The sequence below is a fragment of the Anabrus simplex genome, chromosome 1, assembly GCF_040414725.1.
Source record: "Anabrus simplex isolate iqAnaSimp1 chromosome 1, ASM4041472v1, whole genome shotgun sequence".
Classification (NCBI taxonomy): domain Eukaryota; kingdom Metazoa; phylum Arthropoda; class Insecta; order Orthoptera; family Tettigoniidae; genus Anabrus; species Anabrus simplex.
The window spans coordinates 1,372,837,108-1,372,859,995 of NC_090265.1; the positions used below are offsets into that span (position 1 = coordinate 1,372,837,108).

General features: G+C 40.0%; 1 protein-coding gene across 4 annotated transcripts in view; it reads left to right on the forward strand.

Annotated features, from left to right (window-relative positions):
- The window catches only part of PH4alphaEFB (prolyl 4-hydroxylase subunit alpha-1), a 361,076-nt gene that overhangs the window by 242,231 nt on the left and 95,957 nt on the right, over positions 1-22,888 (forward strand). For all 4 annotated transcript variants that reach the window (XM_067137832.2, XM_068225503.1, XM_068225504.1 and 1 more), the window contains exons 3-4: positions 7,851-8,002; positions 9,669-9,839. In XM_067137832.2, the coding sequence (XP_066993933.1) occupies positions 7,851-8,002; positions 9,669-9,839 (323 nt within the window). The remainder of the gene's footprint in view (positions 1-7,850; positions 8,003-9,668; positions 9,840-22,888) is intronic.

Below are 22,888 nucleotides of genomic sequence, written 5' to 3' on the forward strand. Positions count from 1 at the left end.
AATACCTCTCGCGGACCAAACACACTACCCCCTGCGGGTGGGGGACGCACATGTAGAATACACCCGCGGTATCCCCTGCCTGTCGTAAGAGGCGACTAACAGGGGCCCAAGGGGCTCTCAACTTGGGAGTGTGAATTGGCGACTACGGAGCCCTTAGCTGAGTCCTGGCATTGCTTCCACTTACTTGTGCCGGGCTCCTCACTTTCGTCTATCCTGTCCGACCTCCCTTCGTCAACTCTTGTTCTTTTCCGACCCCGACGGTATTAGAGCATTCGAGGCCTAGGAAGTCTTTCATTTTCACGCCCTTCGTGGCCCTTGCCTTTCTTCGTCCGTTACTTCATTTTTCGAAGTGACGGATCCCTTCTTTTTTCTCTCTCTCTCTACCCCCTGTGGGTGGGGGACCCAGACGAATAATACACCCACGGTATCCCCTGCCTGTCGTGAGAGGCGACTAAAAGGGGCGACCAAGGGATGGTTGAATTAGAACCATGTAACTACTTTTGATTCGTACCATCACGCGGGGAACACTATGGGTTGCCTATACTTGCGAGTAGTACCACTATGTTAGTACGAAATAGGTTTGTGATTAGTAGCACCAATGGCCTGGTCGGGGTTTTTGCAGTACCCGTGCGTCGTACCCCTGTGAGCAACACCGCGGGTCTGGGCGTTGCCTGTGCGTTGTACCACTATATGAGCGACACCGTGGGTCAGCGTTGCCTGTGATTGGTACCCACTATGTTGAGGAACTGCACGGGATAGTGCGAGTCCCTGTGGTTAGTACACTCGGTGAGGAGCCTTCTCGGTTTGCGTTGGCTATGAGCGGCGCCGTGGGTCAGCGTTGCCTTTGATTGTTCCCCACTATGTTGAGGAACACCACGGGATAGTGCAAGTCCCTGTGGTTAGTACTCTCGGTGAGGAACCTTATCAGTTTGCGTTGGCTATGAGTGGCGCCATTGTGTTAGGAACAACATAGGTCTGCGTTACCTGTACGAAGTACAATACTTGTGAGTAGTACCATCTTGTGTGGAACACTGTGAGTCTTCGCTACTTTTGATTAGTACCCCAAAATGACAAATACCATGGTTCTACTTTTCTCGCGACATGTACTATTCTGTGGGGCCTTAGACATGGATTTTGGACCCCTTTAGACATCAAGCATCCTCGATTCAGGATTATGCTGTATATGTGGTCCCTTGGTCAGTAATACTATTTTTTCTGATCCTTTTTGCATCGGATCCACTGTTTTTTGTTTGTTTATTTATTGTTTTTTGGTTTCCTTTTGGGTTCATGTCCATCCATTCATTCTTCATGCCATTTTCTTATTTTGGTCAGTGGATGATTTTGATTTTGTTGTTGTTGCCATTTCATTTCGTGCCATTAGGGGCCGATGACCTCGATGTTAGGCCCCTTTAAACTACAAGCATCATCATCATCATCATCATCATCATCATCATCATTGCCCAGAATTTTTAAATGGATAAGCATTTGATGATTTTAACTCTGTTACAAAGAATTTGAATTAGTTCTCTGCTTCCAAGTGAGCCCAGCTGCATGGAGGCTGGACTAAAATCACGGAATTTATGAAAGTTATTTTGGTGATTTACTCACAAACACATAACATTTCATTATTTCTACATTCTACGCGAACAGAGTTTTAAAATTTCTTGAATGTTGAACTGGAAACACGAAATATGGACGTTATTAACTGCATGTGACTGTGTGGAATCGAACCAAAGAACAGTCATCGTGTGTTGTGTAGCCAGTGGCACTGTGTTCAAATCCAGCGGTCTACGCACAGCTGCTGTAGGAGGTGACTGGACTTGGGAAAGTGAAAGTAAGGATTAGCGTCCCAGGTAAAGGAACGGGCTGGACAGAATTTAAAATCCCAGAAGGATAGGTAAAGCAGTCTCGCAGTTCAGCACTATAATTATAATGATGTACATGGATAATAACAAAGCATTAGCATAATATAACGAAGAATAACACAGTAGAGACCCCCCACCTCTTCATTTTCAGTATTCACTCTGTTATTGCATTTGTGACATTGCCAGCCAGCCTTGCCATATTCAAACCACCTCGGACGCCACCGAACTCATTCGAATTGAAATCACTAGATTGAGAATCCAACAACGACAAACCGACTGCATCACTGAGGTCGACGTCATAGAGATGTTGACTCTAAAATCGTTGTCTTCTTTGGTGATGAGGGTAGCGTTTATAAGCCAAGCAAATCTGATTCTTAGGGTAACATAGCTGTTGAATCAAACATGGAATGATCTTGAGTCACAAAAATCTTTCTTGAGACGCCGGGATTCTTTTTGCTATCGCTTTTTCCCACACCTGTGGGGTCGCAGGTGCGAACTGCGTCTCACATGTGAATTTGGCCCTGTTTTACGGCCGGATTCCCTTCCTGACACCAACCCTATATAGAGGGATGTAATCACTATTGCGTGTTTCTGTGGTGGTTAGTGTAGTGTGCTAATCATAATTTCGTGTGGCTATTTCTAGCCGAGTGCAGCCCGTGTAAGGCAGACCCTCCGATGAGGGTGGGCGGCATCTGCCATTGGTAGGTAACTGCGTGTTATTGTGGTGTGAGTTGCAGGGATGTTGGGGACAGCACAAACACCCAGCCCCCGGGCCATTGGAATTAACCAATGAAAGTTAAAATCCTCGATCCCGCCGGGAATCGAACCCGGGACCCTCTGAACCGAAGGCCAGTACGCTGACCATTCAGCCAACGAGTCGGACAGTGTAGTGTGCTGTCTGAATATGATGATGAGGAGAGTGTTGGGACGGACACATACACCCAGTCCCCGAGCCAGAAGAATTAATCAGAAGCGATTAAAATCCCCGATCCGGCCGGGAATCGAAGCCGGGACCCTCTGAACCGTAGGCCAGTACGCTGACCATTCAGCCAATGAGTCGGACTTCTTGAGACCCCGGGACACACAATAAAAAGAATCATATATATATATATACAATAAGAGTTTTGTCTGTATATTTAAAAAGGATGGTTTATCAGTCGTGTCCACAGTAACAAGGAAGTGCAGTTCTTAATTTCCGTAGTTTCTGTCTGTCTGTCTGTCTGTCTGTCTGTCTGTCTGTCTGTCTGTCTGTCTGTATATATGTATGTATGTATGTATGTATGTATGTATGTATGTATGTATGTATGTATGTATGTATGTATGTATGTATGTATGTACAGGCATCACGAGAAAACGGCTGAAGAGAATTTAATGAAAATCGGTGTGCAAAGTTGGGGAATAAGTCGCTACACTCTAGGCCATAAGTAATTTTATTCACCCAGAGTGAAATGGTAGTTTAGAGGAAGGCCTAAAATGTAATTCTAAAATATTTATGTTATTAGTGTTCGCATCGATAAATACTACATAACTTAAGTTATACAGTATTAAATTTCCTATCATTTATGTCTTATACATTGTTACCGCACCGGCTATGATCACAGAAGTATTCATGAATTTGAATTTTTGTTACTAAATCCATATCAGCGCCGAGTCACGAGAAAATGGGTGAACAATATAATAAAAGTCGGTATGTAAAGTCGGAGATTAAGACACTACAGTCTACGCTATAAATAATTTTATAAGACGCCCTAATATCACTGAGTCGAAAGAAAACTAAATGTGAAGGCCTACAATATAGAAAGCTCATAAAATTGATCAACAATAACAGTACACTGACCATTGTTTCTTGTGATGTGCTCTGTGTCTTCTGTTGAAACTCATCTGCGATATATAGGATTACTGCTGCATACCGAGTATGTTTTAAACATTTGCTTTACGTCGCACCGACACAGATAAGTCTTATGGCGACGTTGGCATAGGAAAGGGCTAGGAATGTGAAGGAAGCGGCCTTGTCCTTAATTAAGGTACAGCCCCAGCATTTTCCTGGTGTGAAAATGGGAAACCACGGAATACCATCTTCAAGGCTGCCGACAGTGGGGTTCGAATCCACTATCTCCCGGATGCAAGCTCACAGCTGCGCGCCCCTAACCACACGGCCAACTCGCCCGGTCGTACCGAGTGTAACAGCCTGCCTGAATATTGGCGGGACGTAGCTGGGGAGTTAGATAACTTTCTTCTTTAGCATGCCATTCCTCTGGTTCATAAATTTTCTGATACCACTGGTACGTAGGCTAACACACTGGTTCATCATAGCATTCGAGCTATTCAATCCCTACTCCGAGGCACTGACTGGAATGAGCAGGGTGCATATTTAGCGGAATAATGGCAGAGGAGTGTTCACGGCAGTCTGTGACGTGGTCATTCCAGCTCTGGAACTTTGGACTGTTAGATCGGGACCGTTCGTTAAAAGTGAGAAAATGTGAGGTTTTTCATTTGATCGAGTATTTTATATGATAACATTGCTTTTAATCGCTACATTCCCACTGACGTTTTTGTAATGACCTATGTTGACTTCGGTTAGAAAAACCACAAAGTCGGTCTTTCTGAGAATCCCGTGGCGAAGCACGGGTGCATCATCTAGTACCATATAAACCAGGATTCATAAAAAATCGGATAGGGTTTTATATAACTGCAACTATGTTGATTGCCATTTGTAATTAATACTTGCTACATAACTGGAGAATAATGTATGGGTACTTATCTAATAGTAGTCCGGCCCCGCGGTGTAGGGGGCAACGCGTCCACCTGTCACCCGGCAGCCCCGGGTTCGATTCTCGGCCGGGTCAGGGGTTTTCAGTTGTAACTGATTAATATCCCTGGCCTGGAAACTGGGCGTTTATGTCGTCGTTAATGTTCCTTTCCTCACATTCAACACTCTACACTTCCGCAATTCCACTTACACACAGGTTCCTATCGTATGGTGAAGGTAGTGGCAAAAGATCTATAGAGGTCGATGCCACGAACAAATAGTAGTTGAATTATAATCAAAATATCTGGAAATGGGTGCCAGAGTTCACCAAAATGGATCCCTCAAATTTCAAATTTCTCTTCTCCCATCATCATCATCATCATGTGTACATGGATAACAACAATGCATTCGCATTGCTTTGGGCCTTACCAACCCCTTGAAAATGCACAGAAGAGTAGGAACTGCACCTAGTTTAACTACCGTACCTGAAATAACTCTTCCCCGCTGACTATGAAATAAGTAGCATATTCTGTAATAATTCACGCAGACGCATTTCACCATTATTCTCATAAAGTAAGTAGTGATTCATACAAACTTTAGAAATTATTGAACTTACTAAGTTCCAGAATAGAAATGTATTCACACCACTTTTACAGTATTAACTGATAATATACAAACTGGGGCACTTCCCAGTTTCTACATCTAACTTAAGAAATAATTAATATCAAACAATATTATATATACATTATAAGGCTTAGGCTTATTTCCTGTTGCTCCCTCTAGAGCATAGGGCCTTGGCGAAATTTCTCCACACAGTACGGTTCCTGGCCATTCTCTTCACTTCGCTCCAGGTCTTGTCAACCTCTGCGATTTCCTTTTCGATCGTCCTCTTTCAGGTCTTCTTTGGCCGACCTCGCTTTCTGGTGCCTTGAGGGTTCCAGTCCAGCATTGCCCTCTCAACAGCTCCATCCGGCTTCCTAAATAATGTGTGGCCGATCCAGCGCCATTTCCTCTCCTTGATCTGGATGTCAATCGGCTGCTGATTGGTCACGGTCCAAAGATCTTCATTAGAGATTATGTCTGTCCACCTCACATTTGTTATGCGACGCAGACATCTATTTATGAACACCTGTAGCTGGTTATTGATCTGTTTTGTAACTTTCCACGTTTCACAGCCGTATAGAAGAATCGACTTTACATTGCTGTTGAAGAGGCGAAGCTTAGTCTTCCTGGAGATGTTTCTATTCTTCCACATGGGATAGAGCTGGACAAACGCACCATTTGCCTTCCGGATACGGCTTCGAACATCTTTCTCTGCTCCCCCATCCGTTGTAACTATACTTCCAAGGTAGAGGAAGGATTCAACACGCTCAATTTCCTTTCCATTTACTGTCAAGCTGGTCATGATATCCGAATTAATCCTCATCTCTTTGGTCTTGTTTGTGTTGATCATGAGACCTGCACATTCTACTTCCTTCTGCAACCTACTCAGTTTATTTTCTATGTCCCGGTACCGCTGCGCCATAAGGCAAATGTCGTCTGCGAAGTCAAAATCTTTAAGCCTGTCTCTCATCCCCCATTGAACACCCTTCTTCCGTCCTCCTATTACCTTCTTCATCACACTGTCTAAGACCAGCAGGAACATAGTGGGAGAAAGAACACACCCCTGTCTCACTCCAGACTTGACGTTTATCTTTTCTGTTAGTTATACATTATAAGGGATTGTGATAAATGTCACATGAAGGTGTGATAGAGGTATTGTCACCAGGGATACTTAATTTTCAAATAGAGTGCATTTCATGAGTCGTTACTCATGAATATTATTGTACCACTGTTGGACAAGATATCTTGGGCCTGATAAGGAGATAGCTGAGCTCAGTGACCTTTTCGTAAAACATGGAAGTTAAAGTTAGTGTCCAGACAACAGTGCATCTACTAATCGCAGAATATGGCTCATCTAAATAAAGTGGAAGTGCACAAATATGTTTCAAGGCAGCTGATTGTTTTCAATATTCATCTCTCATAAACTTCCGTAGAAAGCACTCTTCTTTATCTGTTTTTCTTTTTTTTTTGTTATTGTATGTTGAGTTGCCAGAACAAAGGGTGGTTGGATCCCCAATAGTTTGATCAGCATCTTTCATTAAAAACTCCAGAATCACTTAAAAGCTTGTTGCTTCCTTCACCAAGCTAAGAGGTACTGTTGTGCATCAGTCTGTATTAACCCTACGTAAGTGGATACACCAACCAACCCTACAAGTAACACCTTTACACCATTCACCACAGGTAATGGCTGCATCAGCAGTGGTATTTTCTAGCATCTCCAGCATCTCAGTCACATACTGTACATGATGATTGTTTTCCATAGAAATCATATCCCACAGATGAGGCAGATAAGTCGATGAAAGTAACAAATTTGTTTTTGCCCTTACCAGATTGTATGTTAGCACTCTACATCCATAAACTGACTTGAACTGGTCCTCTCTTTAACATAATTCATCCTTCATCATTTAATGGATGAAATGATGTAGAATTAAATTCACCTGTCGTCGAATAATACACTAACCATAAAGAATAACATACAGTTAAACCTGTAGAGAAAAAATACAGAAAAAACTAAATATATTAATATAAGATAACCCAACAATCTCTGAAGAAGTTATACATACTCGGATCGAATTAGAGCCGACGAGTGTATAGAAATGCAATATCACACTGTAGATGAATATGAGGTGTCCTTGTCAATATTGCTCTAATATTCAGACTCAAAAATTAAGAAAACCACTATATAACCAGCCATGACAAATAAAGTACCTACCATTATGTCTTATTCTTCTATTTTAGTCAGGGAGCCTGAATGTAGCAAGAATTTAAAATCAACTAATGCTTCAAGTTTAGTAAAATCTTATAGAAATGATATGGGCTTTTGAGCTTATCAAGAAATGTAAAAAGCTTCACCTTGTTTTCTTGACATGGCATAAGCCCAAAATCCCGTATCATATCTACAAGTACAGCCTGTGAAAGCATCAGTGTTAATGTTTTTTTGTAGCTTTCTCTAAATTCTTATGGATTATCTGAATTTTTTAAACTTTTGGTAGTATCAATTGATTACTTCAGTATCCTCTTGCATATTGTCTACCAGAAGGGTTAAAAGAAATTTATACTGTATTAAATAGCCAAATGTGTAAAGTCTTGCTTATATGATATGTATTTTACAAACTTGTTCTTTATTTGTTCAGGCATTATGAGGAGTATGCTAGAGAGCATGAAGAAGCAAGTCAGGATGTCCAGGGCTATCTCTCAAATCCCATCAATGCCTACCTGCTGGTCAAGAGGCTTACCACTGACTGGAAGGCTGTGGAATCTCAGATGGTGAATGATGTTGGGTCAGGTAATATATTAAAAATATTCTGTAAGGAATGGTTAAAATTGTATTTTGATGAGTGTGTTATGCATAGGATGATTTTAGTTCTGGTAAACTCATTGCAGAAGACTTTCACAATTAAGGATTTATAGTACCCACTCAAACTGAAAACATGTTCAGTCAATATATGTTTTGTTTGATTTTTAACTACTAGGTGGTTGTATGTAAATAGATAATCAAGTTACATACCAATAATTTTTATAAGTTGCTACATGTATTTGATAAAATATTAATCACATCCAATACTCCCATAATTTTGACGTTTAATGAACTTTGAGGGAATTGATTGAAGTGGTCAGTGTCAAACATTGGCCTACCTAGTTTGAGATGGCCTGCATTTCTTTGACTTGTCTTCCACTTAGTATGTACTGTGTAAGATGAGAAACATCTGCATACTGTGTTTCAAAAACTACTCCTTACTTCCCACTTTACTGAGATGATGTTTAACACCACTTCATCTATTGTCAGACTTTTAAGAGGGATAGGAGTGCTGAAATTTTGTTTTAGAAAGGGATTCCTTTACATAACAGTAAAACTACCTCCTGATATGCTTCAAAAATGCAAGTTATAATGTCACCAGAACTCTAAATACAGGAACATTTTGGAATCTGTTTACAGTATCCAGAATAGAAATGCAATTTGTGAAGTAAAATAAAATAATTTCTACTAATTTATTTAGTAAGGGGAATGTGATAACCAAGTGGTATTGTCACCAAGGCAGCCATGGTGCATATCCCAGACAGTGAATGAGAAATTAAAAAATATAAAAAAGTCATGTTGCTGTGGTTAAAATTCCTTGTAAAAATGGATGTGCTGTGGCTATCCCATGATTTCAACAGGCAGATAAAACTACAAACTTGATTGCTGGCTTATAAAATTGCTGGAACTGGAAAACATGACAAGTAAAAAGGAAAAAACCCACAAAATTCTCATTGTTTTTTCTTTTTATTTAATACTGTAACTACATTACACTGGTGCTTCAATATTGGCAAACTGTGACAAAGCCTCTGAAACTTCATCTTTGCTGTCCTGAGTGGCTCAGGCAGTTGAGGCACTGGCCTTTCCACCCCAGCTTAGCAGGTTTAATTCTGGCTCAGTCCGGTGGTGTTTGAAGGTGCTCACATACATCAGCTTCGTGTTGGTAGATTTACTGGCATGTAAAAGAACTCCTGTGGGACTAAATTCCAGTACCTCAGCGTCTCCAAAAATCTTAAAAGTAGTTAGTGGGACGTAAAGCAAATTACATTATTATACATTATTATTGTTGTTGTTGTTGTTGTTATTATTATTATTATTATTATTATTATTATTATTATTATTATTATTATTATTATTAAACTTCAATTTCCACATGCTATTTTGTTGTTGATGGATAATACTGCTAGCAATATCATTGTCAATCATAAATAATTATAGATACTAGTACCTTTTTGCGAACTCTTCGCTTGTAACAGTTGCTGGTATTATGAGGAGGCTTTGTAGTGCTACTTCTGAAAGGAATTAAAAACAAAATGGGAATCTTTAGGTGCCTATGGATTGTGACAATGCTTAGTTTGTTCTCAACAGCATACATATTGACTGCTGTGAACCTGTAGTGAAAATGTGTATTATATGCATTTTAATCTTTTGGCAGGTTTTGTTGAAAACATAACCAACTACCGTGCAGTGCTCAAGTTTCCTACTGATGAAGACCTGAATGGAGCAGCTGTGGCACTGATGAGACTTCAAGACACTTATAAACTGGATACCTCATCTGTAGCTAGGGGAGAACTCAATGGAATACAGTATAGTACAGAATTATCTGGTTAGTAGAGTGAATGTTAAATATTAGGATTTAGGTGAAACATTCATGTAAATGCATAACTCAAGGAGGACATTATAATAAGTAAATATAAAAGGTCTACTCTTTGTACTTTCATAGATTTATTATCAAATTGCTGACAAGTTTCATCTTTTGGTATTATAGTACCTAGTTAGCTAAACTCAAGCACTGACATCCATGTGATATACTGCACCCGTCCACCTCCCGAGTCCCAGACTAGCATTTATCTCAGGGGTGTCGGTTCATTATTTAAATCATCAAATATAAATATAACGGCATAATAGAACACGGGGATGAACGGAGCAACTTAAAATTAAAAGGGGGAAGGCTCGATTGTAACTTGAATTTAAGGACTCCATGATAGGACTAGGAAGTGACTATTACTTTAAAAAGGGCATTATCTAACTACAATAAAAAGATTATGAGAGTGGTTTCCTTTGAAATAATTTGCCAGAAGGAGCGGTTTATTACGCCATTTGACGTATAAAACTTTGATACACGTGGCAACAATATTTGAATTTACACACATGTTACATATATATATCACTTGCCATACCGCAAGTGGTATCAATATCTTGCTGCGTTGCTTCTGAAATAAAATGACATTTTGGAGGTATAATTTACGGATCGATTCCATTTGAATCGAACCGTTACTCAAGGATATAGCTTCCTTCTATCGGGAGCCCGAGCATAACCCATGTTACGGTCGGCTTCCCGATTTAACTAAGATGATGTACTCCGGCTATATACATTTTTCCGAGACCGGTACTCGGACTGGGTAATGTTTCTCGTGAAATGCGAAAACTGGATTCCACGGACAGTTCCTATCTTACGATATCCAGCTGATGCCATACCAATGAATTAGCATTTACATTTTATTTACATGTGATCTGAATTGTCCCCAGTTAGCCTCAGTAGACTACTGCCACAGATGAGATAACGAGAAGCGGTGGGAAATACCGTGGCCATGGCCCCCCCTCGCATCGCGAGCGAAGTAAACAAACACGCAAGTATGACTGTAACATCGTCCCGTACGGAAACCGTACAATAAAGAGGTACCAAATGACTCTAATATTATCATTCTCATTGTTCAACATACGAATAGAGGGACGTTGTCACCAAATAATTTAATCCACAAAATTATCATCCTCGAAATTATTATTATTATTATTATTATTATTATTATTATTATTATTATTATTATTATTACTCAACGGTTCCTGGCACTGTCACGTTGATTAATATCGTCATTATTATGCGGGATGCAAACACCAAGTGGTTATTACTGTTATTATTATTATTATATCCCTCTCGTGGTTATTATTATTATTAATTAATAGGTGACTCAAGATATTATTATATTTCACGTCACTTAAAAAGGTTATTATCATTAATGAACCGGTCACTTCCGCCAAATTATATATTAAGATATCGGTCGCAATTACAAATTAATTCACTGATCAACCAACGACATCATTACAGTTATTATTATGACAATTATTATTAATCCGACCGCGGTGATTTAACATCGTCCTTACATTGTTATTATTATCGGTTGCATATTCTCAATTAGATTCCCGTTTAACATCGTTATCAACACTCAATTAATTAAGGCGGTCCAATCCTTTATCTGCAATATTTATTATTATTATTATCACGACATCATGATTGTTCTCGCTCGTCATTACAATGAATACAATATACGACCATTTCTGTGGAATCTGAACTCTCATTATCCTTAGATCCGTTGTATCTCAACGAATAACTGTGCAGTCTATTTATTTCGTACATGCTGTCACGGGTTCGAATTCTACCCGCTGCGTAACTCAGTATTTCTCTGTGACACTGCCCGTACATTTTACACTCATATCAATATCCTAAGTGTCTCTCGTACGGAATTTATTTTCCTCTCTATCTCAATATTCCTCGATTCATTTATTTATTCCTCACAGAATTATCAACTGACTTATTTATTCATTTCGGACATCGTACGACCTTTTATTATCTGACTGCAAATTCTTTCACATATTCTATTTCATTTTGATCTACGCTTTAGTTCATTCTCCACAAATAATCGTAACATCTTGAAATTATATTTACCAAAATTTGACAATCATGGTCTCGTAATATTAGCACTACATGTTCCGGCTAATGAATCGCAACTTCAAAACGCGACATTTATACGTAAGAAAATATTGGACCGTAATTTAAACCACACGTTCATTAACATGTACGGATTATTAACACCGATCTACATTTCAATATTATTAATCGATCAAATTAAGTTATCACGCACTTTAATTCCAAATTAAAACGACCTCCCGTCATTAAATGATTCCCAATAAACTCAACACTTGATCACATAAATTATTATTATCTCCAAATCATATTTAAGAAAGAAATATCTTCTTAAAAAAAATAGTTATATTATTTATTTATTATTATTATTATTTATAAAAAAAAATAATTTCGCCTGTACTACGGTAGTCCACTCTTATTATGTTTAACGCATAACCCCTTTTACAAATTCAATTTATTCTGGCACTAATCACTCCAGATATGATTTACTTGGAAATTATTATATTAATCGCATCTCACAAATTTAACAACTTCACTTTGAAAATATGACCATATTAATTTCAACAAAACACACTTGGTATGGCGAAGCTGGATTTTCCTTCCATGTCATTAAATGGCTCGTTAAAATGACAAAACATAAAAGCACATATCGGGTCTTATTTAACTAGCATAATCAAAATCAAATGTAAAGAAAATTATCGACTACAAAGAAAATATGAATGCATGCATGACTTAACGTGCTACACTATATATACAAATTTACATCTCCAACAAACTGAATACATAAAAGACCCGATTATTTACATTATTATGATTTACTACTGTCCGTGCTACAAATTTAGGATGGGGTCGTTAAGCGACCCATCTTGTTACAGAAGGTAACCAAGTATAATCAAATTATTCCCATTTTTCCCATCACGATAACATTTCCCAAATATATTTTACAGTTTAGTACTCATCTTAGTTATCGGTATTCCATTGCAGCTTTGCAGACGAGAGGCTCCATCCAGCCCCTCTCTGCGTTTTACTCCTCCATCCTTGATGGCGTAGTTTCACAAAAGATTTCCTGGCACATTATTAGTTTACACTCATATCTTGATTACCACAAACCTTCACCATTTACTACGTTAACACTGTATACTTTAATTTGGATACAACAAATTTCTATCCTAGACCCAAGAATTTAATATATTTACACTATTTAATCTTCGTCCACCTACCGCACCATGGACCTGGACACGTACGACGAGGTGTCAACTATTTCGCCCGTCGCGATACGCCCGATTTATACGGCATTCTTGACGTGTTCATTACATCGGTTCGGTATAGCTAAGTACAGGCTACTACTTCCTTAAAGTACTGTTCGTCACACAGTCTATTATGTACGTACTTATGGTGATATATTTTATACTACTCTCTTGCAGGGTAATTACTTTACGTCACTGATTATTCATAAATAACAAACACTATCCTACGTTAACTATTTCCAGATTTAACATGTTGCTTGAGCGCGATCACACTTTACAAACACTGGCGGATGCTCGCGCCATTAAATGACTGTACGTCCGTAGAATTCTAAGTTACCGGCGACCAACAGTTCAACTCCCGATATTCAATTCACGTGTGCTGGCGACCGTCAATTCAGCTCCAACGATTCAAGACAAGTGGCTGGCGACCGTCAATTCAGCTCCGTATATATGGATGAAGCCTTTTTCCCGCGGATTTGTTGACGTCATGCCCCTTAGGGAGGGGGTGGATTTTTAATATCGGTACTTGCACTCCGAATTGGAAGTTAAAATTTACATCAAATTAATCCACTCCGCTAGCATATCTGCTGGATAAAATATGAACTCCAGGTGATCACAGATTTAGGAGATATGGATGGATTTAGCTCCTCACATTTCGCGCCTTCGTAAGCGTCCCTGACAACGTGGTCTCCTTTCAGCCAATGAGATTCAAGCTGTCCGGTTTCCAAGAAATCCAGCCTTCAATTTATTTAATTTGCCAATAAGTATTGATTATTTTTCCATGCATGACCTCTAATAAATTCATTACATTCATCCGCGTACTCATACTAATTTATTACTGATTACTTTTGTAGTTACGAAAATATCTCATCCCTCATTCCTTAAGATGGTATCACTGAGTCTCCCATCAAATTTTTACTATTGGCCGGCAAGCGGTCACGTGATTTAAATCTCCACCTGCTCGAACTTAGGCTAGCGAACGTACACTCAGCCGCTGTAATTTTCCATGAGGTCATGGAATTTCCGTCCTACCAAAAATATCCCAAGGTCTTACTCATGTGGTGAGTTTTCTTTGTATGATTCTCCCCCTCCCTCTTTCTGACCAAGACTTATTTGTGGACTCTGTATTTCCTTGTACGCCAACTAATGATATTCCCTGCTGTGAAGTAGCTAAAAGTTGTCGTGTTGAGCTAATCCGTCAGGCTCCAGTCTGTCGTCCTTCCTTCGCTCTGATTTCGACATTACCTAAACGAAATATTTTCAAATACACTCCTCTGTATTTCAATAAATGTCTCATATTATTTTACCGATCAAATCATGATTGATTATGGGCCTAAGTCACTCGGGTTCATCTTCCTCTTGCCCAGGTAAAAAAAAATCTAGTGAGTATCATGAGATTTTTTTTTTGATGTGTCCATATCATCACTATCATGATTTGACCTTGGATCCTCTGTTCTGCGACGGCTATTGATTTCGTCTCTCAACATCTGGTTCCTGACCCTTAATTCCTCGTTCTGTCTTTCGATTTCATGGATCGTATTGACAAATTCCTGCACGTCGCTGTCTATCTCTCCACACTCTGGACATGGCCTTGCTTCAATTGGTGTATGGATTACTTGGACTTCTTCTTCCCTTCCGTCATCTTCTTCATCCTCTTCTTCGACATCATCTCCTTCCGGCTCGTCATCTGCTTCCTCTCGTTCATCCTCTGCTTCCCTGTGGTCTGCTGGCGTGTGGTAAAGCTTTAAATTTGCAGCGTTATAGATGTTCTCTGAACTTCCATCCAAGCTCTGAACTTTGTAAGCATTGTTGTCATAAGTTTGTATAATCTTGAAAGGGCCCACGAACAATTTACAAAACTTGTGGTACACCTTCTGCTCTGGGTTAGACACACTAGGCTTCTTCACTAGAACGAGCTCGCCAACCCTCAACGGACGGTGGAATCGCTTATTCCTCAGCCTTCTTAATCGTCGTTCTGCTTGTGCCTCCAAATGTTCCCGTGTCTTTCTGATACAAATTTCGCTGGATACGCGTGGATCTACAGGACATGCTACTGCATCGTGCCATGGCCTGGCCGGATATCTGTTAAAGTGAACCACTTCCGGTATCTGTCCTGTTGCTTCGTGGATCGTGGTGTTAATACATTTAGTTATAATGGGCACCACGTCAATCCACCGCCAATGTGCCTCGGAACAATAGATCCTGCAAAATTTTGCAATCTCTCGCATGATCCTCTCTGATGGATTCGATTCGGGATGGCGAATCGAACTAAGTACATGCTGAATGTCTAGTTGTCGTAATTGATTTGCAAACGCAGTAGATGTGAACTGACTACCATGATCAGTAAGGATCTTCTTAGGCTTCCCCATCTGTGGAATGATATGTGAAGTAATTCCTCGTAGTACAGTTTTAGAATTTGCCTTTTGCAGCGGATACAAGGCTACCAATTTAGAGAATACATCTAAACTAACAAGGATGAATTGATTTCCCCTACGGGCCTTGGGGAGTGGTCCGTACAGGTCCATTGCGAATATCTCGCGGGGTTCAGTAGGTAACAGTGGGCGCGGAGATTGCTTAAGTAAGTACGGATTAGGTTTAATCCTTTGGCAGACGTCACATGATCGTAGTACATTTCGGACTGTTTGGTTCATCTTGGCCCACACGAATGTCTCTTGGATAGTTGCCAAAACCTTCCCTATACCTCCGTGTCCAATGACCCGGTGTACATGGTTGACTACCGGTATTTGCATTTCAGATGGTATGACTATGCGAAGTTTCGTGTGTTCCTCATCCAAAAACTTATGAAGAACCCCATTCAAATAATGGTAGCTCGCTGATAATTTACTAGCTCTGTCATACTGTGGATTGTCTGGCTGCAATATTTTGTTAAAAAATTCTATCATCAAGTTAGTGAACCCATCTCTCTTCTGTATCGCTCCGATGTCCTTCAGATTCCTTAAGACCTCCTGATCCTCTTCTATCAACTCAATTTGGTGGATTACGACTTCCTCCGGGTTTGGATGTCGACTCAACGTGTCTGCCAAAATATTGAGTTTCCCGGGGCAATGTTCGACTGTTAGATCAAATTGCTGGATAAATAATGCCCAACGGCTAACCCTCTCGCTTGCCATATTGGTTTTCATAATGAACGTCAGCGCTTTGTGATCGGTACGGATAACAATCTGAAAACCATACACGATCTTCTTCCAATATTGCAAAGCGCTCACGATAGACAGCATTTCCAATTCCGTGATAGTATACTTTATCTCATGCTTCCGCAATTTCTGGCTCATGAAGGCAATATAGGTTTTTATGCTTGGATCATTGGGGTTTTCCTGCAGTAATACGGCTCCTATACCTATGGTTGAGGCATCTGTTTGAATTATGAATTTGAGGCTAAAATCCGGGTATCCGAGCTTAACATTATGCAGTAATCGTTGCTTGGTCTGAGCGAACGCCTCATCACAATTATGGTCCCACTTCCATCGATTATTTTTCTTAAGTAAGTCTTGCAATGGTGCTACTACGGTTGTGTAATCAGGGCAATGATCAGCGAAGAATTGACACATTCCAAGGAACTGCCGAACATGTTTTACTTTAGTAGGCTTAGGAAACATCCTAATGGCCTCAATTTTGACTGGGTTTGGTCGCACACCATCTCCATCTACAAGGTGACCCAAAAATAACACCTCCTTCTGACAAAAATGTGATTTCGATAGGTTGACCTTGAAGTTATGCCTTCCTAAATCGGTGAGGACTTCATTAATATTTTCCAAGTGTTCCGAAAGTGTTCTTGTAGCTACCAAGATATCATCCACATACATGATAGTCGCCTCTTTGACCTTTGGACTTAGATTGCGGTCAAGAGCTCGAATGAGAACCGAACCCGCATTCTTAATACCGAATGGGAGACGATTAAAAACATAAGTCTGTTGATCGAATAAGAATCCCGTCAACAACTTAGATTTAGCTTCCAACAGTATATGATGAAACGATGACGTCAGGTCAAAAGTGGTAAAATATTCCATATCTTTAAATCTCTTCAAGATCTCTTTAATAGGCGGGGCCTGCTCATACTCTGGGACTAATCTCTCGTTGATAGCACGAGCATCAAGGCAAATGCGCACTGATCCGTCCGGTTTCCTGACTATCACTAAAGGATTCAAAAATGGCGTCGGTGACTTCGATATCAATCCACTTGCTTCCATTTCTCTAATAGCTTCGCGGACTTGGGGATAGAATTTCTCGGCAATTGGATATAATTTCTTCTTATACGGGGACCAATCATTCACGTTTAATTCGTATTCAAAATTTTCAATTTTTCCAGGTTTTGAGCCAAACGTGTCGCTATGCTTTGTTAAAATTTTGAATAAATTTTCCTTCCCCTCGGGACCTATTACAGCTGCATTAACTTTATCTGCTATAACCTTCCCACAGTTGATTTCACCTTCCTGCAATTCTGCCGCAAATAGCTTATAATCATCAGAGGTCACATGATCATCCGTCTCACTCATGACACTTTCGTCCGTCCTAAGCGGATTCACGACTTCGGTGTTCCAAATTTCTTCATGCTCTCCTATCTCCGACTGAGGGTTCATGGTTGTATCCTCAATACCTTCCCTGTGCTTAAATCTGACAGAGTTATCCCCCATATCAATCACAGCCTGGTATTCAGTCATAAAATCGGCCCCTAGGATCAAGTTATAGTTGATTTTATTCATGATGATAAATGTATGAGCAAATTTTGAATTTCCAATTTCGATGTCCAATAATGCCTGGTTCTTACATATGACGGATTTATCCGGGATAATTCCACGAATCTTCAAATTTGAAACTGGGATAATCGGGATGTTTACTTTGGATTGTAGTTCATTTAACAGAACTTGGGATACTACTGATACGCTGGCGCCTGTATCAATGAGTGATCGAACCCTCACGTGGTTGATCCTAGTGTATATCACTGGTAGTCTCTTAATTTCCTTTGAAATTTGGATTTCGGGATCGTCAATTAATTCGTCAGAGGTCACAACCCATGTATCGACCTCTGCGATGATCCATTCTTCAGTTAAAATTCGGCGTTTTTTTTTTCGCCCCGAGCCGTTCTTCAGATTCGAACGTCGGTGCATTCGGGTTTAGGTCGCTGCCCCCTTTCCTTGCTCTTTGGAATTGCAAGCTCTCCGCTCCTGTCGCTTCCTCATCACGGCCCCGATCATGGATCGCCTCCTTCCATTTTCTCTTGTTCAGCTCTTCTATATACCGCCTAGACTCTTGATATCTGTCATCCTTCTCCTGACGAGATCCTCCCTGGTAATATCTCGGGTTCCCTTGATTCCTAGCTGAATACGGCCTATAATTACTTCTCTGGAATCCACGGCATCCCCTGTCAGCTCGAAAGTTCCCTTGGTTGGTTTGCCGGTTGCCTTCCGCAAAATTCCTTGGTCTCGTCCATTGTCGCGGCTTCCACTCCGTCTTATATGCTCGACGAGGTTCCGGATCCGTACTAGTTCCCTGGTTCTTCGTACTAGTGGTCTTCGGTTCGATTGTCCGTTCGATATTATTCACCTGTTGGTCCCTGCTCCTAATTTGTCTTGGGTTCGAATGATGCGTTGTGAGGTCTAATTGACGTAATAAAGCCTCCGCATCGACAGCTGTCTGGACATTTGACGCTATCATCATTCGTTGGACCTCGAATGGCAATTGTTTTCCAATGGCGCTAATCAATTCTGTTTCGCTCATTGGATTATCAAGCTCTCGTAGCTTGTGAAATTGTGCCACAAAGTAATCTGAGAATTTCGTGGGTGAAGATGTTGAATATCGTCTGGAGTATACTTCCAGCCTTAACTCCTGCTGTTCCTGAATACTCCAGAACTTTTGGAGAAAAGCCCGCCGAAATCCTTCAAAATCTTCAAAAGTATACAAGAAAGCCCTGAACCATACAGCTGGTGCTCCGTCTAGGAATTTCTCGACTGTTCGCAGTTGTCGCTCTACTGGTATTTTATTCTCACTTATATAACTGGCGATTTCCCGGATGAAACCTTTCGGGGTGATATGCCCACGGGCATCGAACTTTGGTGGCTTGTCATCGGACATCTTAATGACGTGTACCACCGATGTCGGGATAGCACTTGATGACGTAGACGACCCATCTCTGTTTTCAAACTTGAAACCGTGTGTATCAGCATGGGATAGGCCTCCTTTCTTATGAATCCCCTGGTTATCATGGGGTTCGTATTCGCGATATTGGAGGTTAAAATCTTGGCTAGACGCTGATGGTTCCAACCTAGCCTTCAACATCTCCAAGTCTTTTCGGATGTCATCCATTCCGTCGGGATTACAACTGGCTATTTCTTTTGTGCCGGAATTTTGCCCATTATACGCCTTGCATTGTTCTAATAGGCGAACTTCCGTGTCGGCAAATGATTGGCCCTGTTCGATTAGATCTTCCGTCCGCTGGAATAACGCTAAGTTTGCGTCTTCGCACTTAGTTATTCTCTGGCTACGGTCTTCTAAATTTATAGTTAGTTCTTCGACTTTGTTTTTCAGTCCTGCTACGATGACAAGTGTACGTGCGGCTTCCCCACGTAACTCGTTCATGCCCTTGTCATGCTTGTCCAAGGTGCCAGCTATCTGCGCGCATTTTTCTTCGACTTGTCCCCGGACGATGTCATTCTCCTTCCGACATTCATCCCGAATTTCCTCTATGTGTGATTCTATGTCTTTTCTGTCAGTTAATCGTAGAGCGGCGAGTTCCTTGACACTAGCGTTCAATTTTTCCTTAATTTCTGCGCGTTCCATTTGAGCCTCATCTCTAACGCGGTCAACCTTTTCATTAACGATGGTAATGTACGCATCCATGTGCACTTTTAATTCGTCTTTCGCGAAGTGACATGCTTCCTGGACTTGAGTTAATTTGTCCCTAAGTTCCTGTCCCATCGCTACGCTCGCGGCCTGAACTGCATCTATTTGTGCCTTGAGTTCTGATTTATTTATTTCACACGCAGCCTGTACTCGGTCGATCTTATTCTCTAGTGAAACACTCGCAGCCTGTACTTGGTCGATTTTGTCAACAAGTTCATGTTTAGCTGAAACATTATCGGCCTGCATTTGATCAACTTTATTTTCTAATGAAACACTATTAGCCTGTACTTGATCTATTTTGTTTTCTAATGAATCACTATTAGCCTGTACTTGATCTATTTTGTTTTCTAATGAAACACTATTAGCCTGTACTTGATCAACTTTATTTATGATTTTGTCATTTGTCTGCTTAACTGACACGCTATCGGCCTGTAATTGATCTAACCTACGTTCCATTGCAACATTATTCAAAGCCAACGCTTGCATTAAGTCCTCTAACGTGAGAGCTTTCACCTCTCCCTGTCCTTCTACCAATATGTCCTGGGATTGCTCCCCACCGTCGTCAGACATTATAACTTTTCTTGAGAAAGCAAAAGGGCCGATCGGCCTCTCACCTTGCTGCACACGAAGGAATACGCTATTGGGTCTAGGCCCTATCCTATGACATTATACCCCTACACTAACTTTCATTTAACAAAAAAAAATTTTGACTATAAAACTTGTTTACATTTGCAGGTCATTCACCTTGAATGCTGGCTTGCGCCTAAGATTTCACAATAAACCGCTCCAATATAACAACAACAACAACATTAAAAACAACGATGAAGTTGGAAATCTCCTGCCCTGAAATACGTTAATTTTAATTTATACCATCTCAACCTCTTTTTAACTAATAACTTGAACTGGTGCTCAGTAATATTTTTACCATTTCAAGCCTTCCTAAACAGCTGTTTATAATATTCATCTCATGTCCAATGACATTTAAATGGAGTCCTGAATTACCAAAATAATATTAAATTTCATATGGGAAAAGAGAAACATCAAATCTTCGAGCTTATTGAATTTTGAATCATTGCCAAACTTGAAGAGATTAGCAATGGATTATATTAATAACTAGCCAAATCTAGCTCCGTTCGAAACTAACCTTACTCTAGCATGATATTACGTTACAAGTGAACACACACTTGACCGTGATGCGGTCATCAATTAATAAAAAATCAAAAATTAAAAATATAAAATTTGGAAAAAAAGTATAAAAATATAAAAATTGATTAGCAATAAAATTTGCCTCTCTGCCGTTCTTAAAGCAACACTTTGCCGTTCTTAAAGCCCCACTTTGGGCCAGCCATTTTGCACCCGTCCACCTCCCGAGTCCCAGACTAGCATTTATCTCAGGGGTGTCGGTTCATTATTTAAATCATCAAATATAAATATAACGGCATAATAGAACACGGGGATGAACGGAGCAACTTAAAATTAAAAGGGGGAAGGCTCGATTGTAACTTGAATTTAAGGACTCCATGATAGGACTAGGAAGTGACTATTACTTTAAAAAGGGCATTATCTAACTACAATAAAAAGATTATGAGAGTGGTTTCCTTTGAAATAATTTGCCAGAAGGAGCGGTTTATTACGCCATTTGACGTATAAAACTTTGATACACGTGGCAACAATATTTGAATTTACACACATGTTACATATATATATCACTTGCCATACCGCAAGTGGTATCAATATCTTGCTGCGTTGCTTCTGAAATAAAATGACATTTTGGAGGTATAATTTACGGATCGATTCCATTTGAATCGAACCGTTACTCAAGGATATAGCTTCCTTCTATCGGGAGCCCGAGCATAACCCATGTTACGGTCGGCTTCCCGATTTAACTAAGATGATGTACTCCGGCTATATACATTTTTCCGAGACCGGTACTCGGACTGGGTAATGTTTCTCGTGAAATGCGAAAACTGGATTCCACGGACAGTTCCTATCTTACGATATCCAGCTGATGCCATACCAATGAATTAGCATTTACATTTTATTTACATGTGATCTGAATTGTCCCCAGTTAGCCTCAGTAGACTACTGCCACAGATGAGATAACGAGAAGCGGTGGGAAATACCGTGGCCATGGCCCCCCCTCGCATCGCGAGCGAAGTAAACAAACACGCAAGTATGACTGTAACATCGTCCCGTACGGAAACCGTACAATAAAGAGGTACCAAATGACTCTAATATTATCATTCTCATTGTTCAACATACGAATAGAGGGACGTTGTCACCAAATAATTTAATCCACAAAATTATCATCCTCGAAATTATTATTATTATTATTATTATTATTATTATTATTATTATTATTATTATTATTACTCAACGGTTCCTGGCACTGTCACGTTGATTAATATCGTCATTATTATGCGGGATGCAAACACCAAGTGGTTATTACTGTTATTATTATTATTATATCCCTCTCGTGGTTATTATTATTATTAATTAATAGGTGACTCAAGATATTATTATATTTCACGTCACTTAAAAAGGTTATTATCATTAATGAACCGGTCACTTCCGCCAAATTATATATTAAGATATCGGTCGCAATTACAAATTAATTCACTGATCAACCAACGACATCATTACAGTTATTATTATGACAATTATTATTAATCCGACCGCGGTGATTTAACATCGTCCTTACATTGTTATTATTATCGGTTGCATATTCTCAATTAGATTCCCGTTTAACATCGTTATCAACACTCAATTAATTAAGGCGGTCCAATCCTTTATCTGCAATATTTATTATTATTATTATCACGACATCATGATTGTTCTCGCTCGTCA